The 11,000-nt window shown below is 39.9% G+C and overlaps 1 protein-coding gene across 1 annotated transcript; it reads left to right on the top strand.

Annotated features, from left to right (window-relative positions):
- The first annotated feature begins 64 nt into the window (after positions 1-64).
- On the top strand, positions 65-8,393 carry mvk (mevalonate kinase). The gene is made up of 10 exons (XM_054611243.1): positions 65-352; positions 721-868; positions 1,309-1,453; positions 3,051-3,206; positions 4,304-4,407; positions 4,554-4,599; positions 4,753-4,843; positions 5,272-5,391; positions 5,578-5,731; positions 7,599-8,393. Exons 1-10 carry the CDS (start codon positions 275-277, stop codon positions 7,748-7,750), a joined length of 1,194 nt encoding a protein of 397 aa, XP_054467218.1. The 5' UTR covers positions 65-274; the 3' UTR covers positions 7,751-8,393.
- The last annotated feature ends 2,607 nt before the right edge of the window (positions 8,394-11,000 follow it).

The raw sequence follows: 11,000 nt of genomic DNA on the forward strand, positions 1-11,000 counted from the left end.
TCAACCCCATGTTGGCCCCTCCCACCGCGTATCAGCTGTGTTTTTGACATGTTTTTATCACGTTTAAGACAGTCTGTGCTCAGAACAAGTGCATGTTTTGACCCAACAATGCTCTGTTAAACTCTCTCTATGTGTCGAGTCTCCGTGGGGCAGAGTTATCAACAGCTTGCTGCTGCTTCAGAGGATTAACACTGGCTAAAGGTGGTTAAGCTAGCTTATAACAACACTGTCAAAGACCAGTTTAAGTGAAAGCTGCCCTGTTCTGCACTCAGAAATGCAAGTCAAGGACTTATTGGTGTCTGCTCCAGGGAAGGCGATCCTCCACGGAGAGCATGCTGTTGTGCACGGAAAGGTAACTTGAAAGAGAAGTTAAGAGCTAACTGATAAGTTACTGAGTGTGTGAGATTTAAAGATTTAAAGTGAAGCTGGGTAGGAAAAGGACACAAAACATATTAAAGTACCAACACTTTGCACGTCTAAGCAGTTTTCTAAAAAAAGTTTTAAATGCAATGTTCCTACCCTCCTATCACTAGTTTAATTTAAGTAACTTAAATGAAAAGTATTTTCTTACTGTACTGCAAAGATATGGAAACCACTTATAACCTGGAAGGTAGTAAAAAAGGCTCATTCAATAGACAGAAAAGCTATTGTATGTCTTGGAACATTATTTTAACTAATGTGCACTGAGTTGATCCCAATTTGTTCTTTGCTCCATAACAGGTGGCTCTTGCTGTGAGTTTGAACCTGAGAACATATTTAAGGTTGAAAGGCACCACGGCAGGCAATGTTTGCATCAACCTCCCAAATATTGACACATTCCTCTGCTGGGACCTGTCTGACCTGAAGCAGCTCGTTTCTTACTCCTGTGGTAAGTGGTGGTGCAGCACTGGGGATCATTAACACATTGCATACACTGTCATTTTTAATGTTGGATCTCCATCATGCTTCTCATAGTCCAGTATATGCAGTGACATTTTTAGTCTACAAAACGATTTTAATTAATGACCAATTAACTCCAATCACATCTAATCATCATATAAGTTACCGCAGCTTTAAAATAATGTCTATTTAGGCTCTAATGCAGCAATAAACGCCATCTTCCACATATTGTCTCTGGACTTTGTTATTTTATCAGTCTTTGGACATGCCATTAACCGGGACATCTTACCCTTGGCCAGATTAAAAGAGTTTGCAGTATTTCTTATACACTATCATATATGCCTCTTTTTTCATACAGATCAAAGTGTGTGTTGTGATATTATTCTAGTGATCCTGATGATTGCTGTGTCTTGTAACTCATCTTAACAGGTAAGAGTGAGGAGGTGAAACGTCTGGATGCGGAACTTATGAAGAGACTGCGTGAATTTGTTGGTGTCACCAATGGAAACTTGGATACTTGCAACATGGCCACACTAGCCTTCCTCTACATCTACCTCTCAGTATTTGGATCAGGGTGAGATAGTTCTTACCAGCATTTGTTCCTTTTATTATAATGGCAAGTTGGCTCCGAGGGCAACAAAAATAACATTACACCTTGCAGATATTTTTTGATACTAAAGAAAACCAGAGACCAGGCCCATAAAATATCATCCTGTTGCAGAGCTGTAGCACCAGTTGTTTCAGGCAAATCTCGGGCATCTTTGTCAAGGAAAATAACAAAAGCAACACTTAAAAAACGCAGAAGTAGACATGTGCATGTGCTCCATCTACAGGCAATGGAAGGCAATAATGTATTTGCACATCCGACTCTGCAGATTTAGCACCTTAGCGCCCTGCAGGCAATGACTGTTGCAACTTCATTTCTTTTTATTAGGTGTAAAATATTGCATTTTGTGTGCACTTTGCTCGTTTCATCATGAGTCCTCTGTTCTACAGAATTGTCTTCCTGTGTGCTTTGGTGAGAGGAGGGGGAGGGGAGTCCTCACAATATTTGAGACTCACTTGTCTGATGGTTAAATCCTGCAATAATAATGTATCATTTCCATTAATTATTTTTATTTGAGCATAAAGGTAGCACAAGCGTGAAATGTAAAACCTCAAAATCACACAATACAAAAATCTGTTGGAAGAAAGCTGAAATACAGCAGCTGTAACACTCATTGCCTGAAGGTGACATAACTGTTAATATTGCAGCTCGCAAAGTGTTTCAATATTTTCATATGGCAAAACACCTCAACCTGCCACATCTGAATTTTTTAGTTTAATTGTGAGCTACAAGCCAGTTCAAATTAAATTAAATTGGGTTGATTTATGTCATATATCACGTATAACATGGTAAACTGTCATTGTACTTCAATGTATCATGTTGGGCTAATTTGATTAACACATGTTGCATTGTGACTACAGCACATGCTAACGAGGAAATTAAATGATGCTGATTTGCTCAGCTTTTGTATCATCTAAAGTCTGTAAACAAACTGGTTGATTTGTCATAAGAAGAAGTAATTCAATCTCTTTTAGAAATGTTTTACCTATTTATGTTGATTAGTTTCCCTGCACCTGAAAAATTTCCTCCACCTTGAAATAAAGATAGTCAAAAGAGACAGACATAAAAGCAGGATGTTAGTTTTGCAGCTGCGAGCACGGAAGATGCTCAGGAACATTAGAGCCGCAGGTTGTCCAGACGTTAAATCGGCGCTGACACGGTGCTGCCGTGTCTGAAAGAGGTGATGGGTTCTGACAGGTTGGCCACTAATGATAGTCTGGCACTGGGCACACTGCAGCCTTTAACAAGTCTGGATGTGTTTTACCCTCAAGAGACGACCTGGACAATCATTTTAGAGTATTCTCCTGTCGGCCCAAAAGCAGCTTCCCTGACAGACATTGACGGCAATGTCAAGCTAGTTTCTGTTGCATAAAAAAGTGTATGGATTACTTAATATTAAACACTCCTTATAGTTATGTGTATACTGTAACCGTACCAGTTATATATTACGTAAAGTAAATGAGGAGAATGAGACTTGTTTACTTAATTATTAAGTAAGTCATAGATACAGCATTTAAGCGTTTGTATACAAACATGGGCTCAGTTTTTATGTTTATTTCCTCAGTGAGCTGCCCAGCTTGACGGTGACTGTGTGGTCTGAGCTGCCTACTGGAGCGGGACTCGGGTCAAGTGCCGCCTTCTCAGTGTGTTTAAGTGCAGCTCTGCTCTGTGCAAGTGGAACCATCCCCGCTCCTCTGAAAGAGTGGGATCACACTGCCAGGTAACGACATTATATTAAGGGAATGTCTCTTTTATGAACTGTGTATGCAGTTTAAGTAGACCATTGTGAGAATAGACAGAATTCTGAGGCTTGAGGATGAATATCCCCTAAAAAAGGATCACAGATGTGATTTTACGTCTCACATGTCTTATACTGTGCAAACAATCTCACTAATAGTTTTTTTTTGAAAAGTTTACAGAGAATAAAAGACCTTGAAATTCAACAATATACTACTCTAATAGAATAAACTGATCCATGTTTGAGATCAACACTACAACATTAATGCCTGTGCAGTATAATGCAATCCAAACAGTGGCCTGCATGCTATAAATACAATTTTGAGAAGCTATAGTGTTACAATTATGATGGATGTGTCAATATTTTTTTTTTTTAAATTTGCCTTTCAAGTGTTATCGCCAAATGACTGTATAATTATGACACAAAAAGCAGCACAAAACAACTAACAGAGAAATGAGATGGCAAAATATTCTACTTTTATCAAAATACAATACTGTCCCATTTCAGCCCTTTCTCTTTCCATAATTTTGAATTGCATATATTGGTGACTTGAAATCATTTTTTCTTTTTTGAACTGATTTCAAGTACATACACACAAGCTGCCCACATGAATGCTATTTACTAAGATCTGTATAAACCGTTGAGACGGACAAGAATTAAATCCATAGTTTGTGGTGTTTTCATTCTTTATTATCCTCTATTGACTTTGCTCAACACTCAATACAAATAACACTAAAAAAAACAAAGTTTAAACAAACAAGAAGATCACAACAACACAAGTCTGTTACAGTGTGCCCAGGCTGTTGAAGGCAGTAACGACGGAAGGCACATACATTTTTTTTGTAGAGTAGTTGTCTATCTGCAGCCAGAGGGGGAGAAGTGTGAAGACTGGGGGCTTTATTTGAGACTGCATTATGTTTGAGAAACATAAATCCCAAGCAGCTTCTGTATAATGATTGATTGAACAGCCATACATGTGTACCAGTGTTTGGTTTGGAGATGAATAGGTAGTTAGAGGTTAGGTCTGTGAGGGTCTGTTGGGATACTAAGTTCTTCTTTTAATTTACAAATAATTGCAGGTGGTGTCAGGAGGACCTGGAGCGGATCAACAGCTGGGCTTTCCAAGGGGAGATGATCATCCATGGTAATCCTTCTGGAGTAGACAACGCTGTAGGAACATGGGGTGAGGCCTGATATTATCATTGCAGTACATATGGTGCTATACGTCCCTATGTCTCCGTGGACTCAGAGCACCAAGTAATAGAGTCACCACTGTTCATTATCATTAGATGATTATCTATTTAATGATTTTGATTTCCCTGTATGAAGGTGGCATGCTGAGATTCTTGGCCGGGAAGATAATACCACTGAGCAGGTAATTATATTGATTAACATTTTTTGATTTGATTAAATTTAAAAACAGTACACAGTGAATTAATAAAATTCATATTGTTTTCCTAACAGAAAACTGATTAAAGTGAATACAACGTCTATACCACCTCTCAGATCTGTCTGCTCTACTTTGCAGGGTGCCGTTACTAAGAATCCTCCTCACTAACACCAAAGTACCACGTAGCACCAAGGTACTTGTTGCCAGGGTGAAGGACAAGATTAACAAGGTACTAAATGGTTTCTTCCTCCCCCGTGTGTTACTTGCCAACACTGTAATTAATATAATAGGCGGTGCATTTGCATGGCAGATACTCAAGAGCCTGGCGTTGAGGGCCTTCATAAAATATTGAAATTAAACTCTTAGCCAGCACCCCTGTGTGCTGTTGCCTTGGTGACACCAGCAGGTGTGCAAATTTCTGCCCAACACATGGATCAGTCTGGATGGTGTGGGGGCAGTGAAGTGATCTGGCCGGAGCACAACCACAATCAAACCTGCCATTTAACAATCTCTATTTGTAAAAAGCTGTTTTTTAAACATATGCACAAAGACGTCTGTTGCTTTCACTCAGTCTTCAGTAATGACTCAGCGTAAAGATGCTGTGCACAAGTGATGTTGGGGATGTTGATTTGCTCTTTTTGTTTTCGTCCCCTGTAGTTTCCCTCTATCATGAACCCGGTGCTTGACTCAGTTGATGCCATTTCCTGCACTTGTGAGAAAGTCCTCTCAGAGATGACCTGTGAGCCCATCACTGGAGAGCACTACAATATTCTAGAGGTACAGAATATAAATAGAATGTATAAAGCATCATAAGCGAGTCCTTGAGATGTTACGTCAGTAGAACTAATACTGATAAAAATAGCATGTTCTTTTTTCAATGTAAAATGTCTTAAACCAGAAATTCCATTTTTACAGCCTAATTCTCTGCCAATGTTAACAACAGCTGTGTCATATTATTTACAGGAGCTCATGGACATTAACCAGCATCATCTGAATGTGATGGGTGTGGGGCACCCTTCCCTGGACACACTGTGCCGGGTCACATTAACCAAAGGGCTCCATAGCAAGCTTACCGGTGCAGGGGGAGGAGGCTGTGGCATCACCCTTCTGAGACCAGGTACTGTAGGCTCTGTATGCAACAACAGTGTGCTTTTTCAATGTTTGGAAAAACGTAAACGGTCTGTGTCTTTAAAAAAACAAAAAAAGTTCACAACTAAAAAAGGTGGCACATCATCGAAGCAAAAAATGCCGATAAAGCTTTACATTTTATTAAAATATCATTACAGATGCGTTTTTCGCCTTCTTCAGAGCATCAATAGTGTTAACACTTGACTGTTTTTAAGGGAGATAACACAATTCAAACTTCTATCTATCGTAAACCAACTGACAGTAATACCTTTCAACATGCAACTAGTAACACACAAAGAACAATATACTTACAGGCCTTTTTTTAAGATTACATCACTACTTATCATCTTCTGCTGACTTTGTCAAAATCAAATTAAACTGTGAACAGATTAGAATTAGAGGGCACCCTTCAAAGGTGATTGATGCTGCATTTCAACGTGCCAAAATAAACGCAAAAGAAGATTTGCCCCACGAAACAAAATGAATCCCAAGCATTATTTGTCAAACACTGCTCTGCAGAAATTAGAAATATTATCAGAGTGTGTTTCAGGAGATCACTAAACGGCCTCCTCTATTCTCTTATGGAAGGTCTGAAAGGTAACTCTAGACGTTGACATTGTGCACAATGTAATAATACTTACAAGTTAAGGGCTGCAAACAGCCATTAACTTTTTCTATTGACCAGTTTATAAACTGCAACTCTACAAAAATGGTCTGTATGTTGACCTGCTCTTCTGTGGCCTGGATAGGACGAACTAAAAGAGCTCTTAAAGTTGGTATTTCTGAGCATAAAACAGCTTTACATGGAGGCAAAACACGGCCCGCCATCCTCTCTGCGGTTCACTGGCTTTGAAAAAGTGAATCTTATTAGAAGAGGAGATCTACCATTCCTGTATTTATAGTTTTACTTTGAAACATTTGATGCATGATACAGCCGTTGTTCCTGTAAACCTGTTGTCTCAACTAGTTTGTATTTTGTCAGCAGAGTTACTAATCCTTTGATATCAAATTAAAAGCTCACTTTGTCCAGGCATTTCTGTGTCTTCCAATGGATTTGCCCTTTAATGGATTGAATTTGATAAGGGATGTTTGATGAACCAAACTGTCACAACAAATGTTCTGTTTTCCTCAAACGCTCCCTCACTCTTCCTCTCTGAAACAACGATTTGATTGGCAGGAAATGATGAGAAGGCTGCACAAGAGGCGTCCTTTGGTTTGCGGGTACTACTGTGGAATTGGTTATAAGGAAATGATATCATCCTCTCTCTGACAAAACAAACAAGCAAAGAACCTGCAAATTCAGTCTTTGTTTATGCCTGAAGCCTGTAGCAGACTGAATTTTTATACATCTAAATTCCTCTAAATATATTTTCAAATGCTCTTTATCTATTTTTCAAATAGATTGTCTGGTTTCTGTCTTCTCTAATGTTCTCAGAGAATCAGTGTTAAAAGCGCTATGAGTTGCTCCTGCATCTGAAGCTTTAAATTTAAACTTGAGGTATGGTTAGAATTATTATTACTGTACAGTTGAAGCGGGCTTTGGACCATTTCATCTGCAACAAACAGCAGGGAAATGCAAGACGTTTGGTAGGATCACACCATGCAGAGTCCTCATTTTCTACATCTGTGAGGTAATTTGCTTCAGTGAAGAGGTTTTGTGTGGCTCGGTTGTTGTCCTTTTGCTGTAAGTGATCCCTGAAAGCACCACTGTAGCCTGTTTAGTCATGTACACTAAACACATTAAACAACATCTGTCTCGTTAGCTTGTAATCCATTTTTCTTTTAATGTTTAACTGTGGCCCACACTGACATAACTTTTTTTGACATGACTTCATTATGACTTGTTTGTTTTGTAGAAACGGACTCCTCTGTTGTCCAGACTACGGTGCAGGACTTGAAAGACTGCGGCTTTGACTGCTGGGAAACAAGTATTGGCGGGCCGGGTGTCCAGCAGCACTCTCCTCTCTCCGTTAAGGAGGAAGTTCTGGAGATTTTAAACCGTTACTGAGACTGTGGCTGAACAAGAGGACAGCTTGTCTTCTTGTTGCTTTTACCTGAAGTCTGCTCAACTAATGAAGTGAGATGAGTGGACCAAGGAACATTTCACACTGAGCAGAGCTGGACAGAGCTTCCTGAATATTTTATTGGTTTTGAAACTAACAACAAGGCAACTGTGTCTCTAACAAATAACTGATATTAATTTTGAACTGTGGGGAAAAAAAATGTGTATTGAACACTTTGTCCACTAGATGGCATCAGAGTTGCACAAATATTTTTTATGAAGTAGGCTTTTATGGTAAGAGGCTCTGATAAATTGATTAATATATATATGTGAAGCACTGGCAGAATTAATTTATAGTTTCATCAAAATGATTAAGGCAGAGGGGCCAACACACCTTAATGGATCAGATGATTGTCAGTCATTAATTTCACTCTTGGCATTGTAACACGCAATGTTGTAAGGTAACCGCTAGAATGAAGGTGATTATTTTACAGAGAAAGAGATGACAGAGAAAATGTTTGTTAAATAAAAAAATTGGGGGGTTCTTTAACAAAACCCAATGATTATTATTCAGATTTCATCATTCTGCAAAGAGGTTTATCTAATTTGACGATTTACCTTTAACAGAAAAGCAAATACAAAATAATGCTGAAACCAAATCATTTTCTGTGATTTATTTATCTTATACCTCTTGAAAAACAATATGAATTATCTCTTAGGGTTAGGTCTTTTTTTTAATTTCAAAATAATGCATGCCACGCGCCGTTCGTTTCTGCAGTTAAAGACCATCTAGCTGTTTGTTTTGCTAATGGAGGAACGGGGAGATGGGGACAGCAGGAGTGTGTGGCCTCTCTGGAGCCTCTGGATTAGTGCCACTAAAATGTGAATCAACAACCAGCATCCTTCTGTGAGTCACACATTTGTGCTGACACATATATACACACACACACACACACACACACACACACACACACACACACACACACACACACACACACATGGACATACTCACCAGCTTTCCCAAATTGTCCTCCACCTAATTGCTCATCCTCCTTAGCATTACGAAATATTCTGCAGACGCAGTAGAAGGATCTGTTTAGAATATCCCTGATTTGGGGAAAAGGTCATAGTGGGATTCAGTTGAGTTGAATATCCATTTCATTTTCTATTTTTTAAATGTCATGAAGATTGAGTTGTACGAATCTGGCAGTGTACGTGAGTACACAACATTTGTCACCCTCCCTCCTTTTCCGCCTGGCGCCCCCTCTGTCCTCTTGAATTGTGTCATCTTTATGTCAGGGCAGCCCCCCGTCAGTGCGCCGCACAGTTGCCCCTAACCCCTGCTGGAATTTAATTACCACTGCGCTTTTCAATTGAAATGGCATTGACGAGGGGGGACAAGAGGGAGACAACAGAGCCTGCTTCATTTGAAGCCCCTCTCTTTCTCTTCCGTCTCATTCTCTCTCACTCCTTTTACCCCTGCAAGGCACAGATGGGTTTTTTTTATCAATGTCAGCGCCTGCTTCTTTCTGCTCTGATGAATAGAATCTAAAGAGGCCCTGAGATTATTTCAGATAACAGAGGGGGTGAAGAAAGAGGTCAAGGACAGAGGGAGAATGTCAGAATGAGAGAGATGCTGTCCGATCATTTAACATTTAACGTTTAGGGAGTTTTGTCTGGACGGATCAATGTGGCAGAATCAAGGATGTATAATTCATTTAGTCGAAACAGGAGGAATGAAATGTTAAATGTGAATCTGCTGAGTGGTCATGCTCAGTGTGGCACGTTCCCTCTGGTCTCTCAGTCCCCTGGTGAAATGCTTGTCAGGAGCCATTAAGATTGAACACAGAATTAGACGTGACTGACAAGATATCATGTTGCTGTTGGCTACTGGTTTGACTAACAGGGATTCAGCGTATGACTTCCTATAGTGAGCATTTGCATTAACATATAGAGGCCTCTGGATCACAGTGTGTTGTCCATTCTTATAATGAAAAACGACGTGTGTATATTATAATATATGTCAGGATATGAAAGGGGATGTGCAATTGGCCGCGGCAGAGAAGATTTGTGTGACCATTCTCTCCCAGCATTTGTATCGGCACACTGACTGAGGCAACATCCACATCATGAGCTCTTCTCAGTCCTGATGGGCTGCATGATCCTCCTGGGGGTGTTTGCCCTTTAGGGTAAGTGGGGGGTGGCGGACTGTGTTAGTTGCCGGGGTCCAATTAAGACAGTAGAGAACAAGAACGCTGCCAAAGGATTAAGTTTTAGGGAAGAACATTGGATTGTTCCTTTTAGTCCAGGCTAGTGCCAGCTTCCCCTGAAATAGGCAGTTGGAATTTAAGTTTCAGCATTAACCCTCTTGGACCTCATAATGAAGCAATGACTACTTGGAACCCCGCCTTCATTAGTTGAATATGTTTTCCAAAATTATCCAGTTATTCATATATTCACACAAAAAAAAATAATCTATAGCCAGACTAGTAAACTGAAGTTATGTGCGATCACAATGCCTCAAAATTACAATGCTGATGTTTAGCATGAGTACTGTTTTTAGCATGCTAGCATGCTAACATTTGACTATTCATTGTTTTGCGACCCATTGTGGGTCTCCTGAACCTCTCCTTGAAGGGACGGTTGAAGTGTTTTAGAGTTGGGTTGTATTAGGTTCTTATCCTTCAGTAGACGGCGGTCCACACGCCCCCAGTTTGGAGAAGCAGCCAGGAGTACCGACATGAGAGTAAAGCAAACTACAGCTGTGGATAAGGGCAGCAACAAAACGTATTTTAGAAACCTAAAAGAAAGGCACACATGAAAAATCGATATCAGTTTAATTAAACTCTATATTTAGAATATTTTCACCGCTGTCTCTTGCGGTCAGACAGCCTTTTCCTACCGGGAACTGAACTGAGTGTGTAACTTATCTATACTGTTGTTACAAATGGAGTCTGGTGGCTTTGACAAGAGCATAGATAAGTTTCACTTTAAGTTCAGTTTCTAGATGAGAACATTTTCTATTTATAGCATACACCTAAACTCATATATTATATATTTTTTAGGTGTCCAAACTATGTTTTGATGCTGCCCCCGTCCACAGCAGTGCATTAATCTGCTCTCATGCTTCTACTCCGGTCTGTTTCTCTAAACTCGCGGTGTGCCGACCGCCGTTTACACCGGCTATGGATAAGAACCTCATAAAGCTCCACTTCAAAAGGCCTCAACTATCACTTTGACTCTCTGACTCCGAAAA

This window comes from Anoplopoma fimbria, chromosome 13 (genome assembly GCF_027596085.1).
Source record: "Anoplopoma fimbria isolate UVic2021 breed Golden Eagle Sablefish chromosome 13, Afim_UVic_2022, whole genome shotgun sequence".
In the NCBI taxonomy this organism is placed as follows: domain Eukaryota; kingdom Metazoa; phylum Chordata; class Actinopteri; order Perciformes; family Anoplopomatidae; genus Anoplopoma; species Anoplopoma fimbria.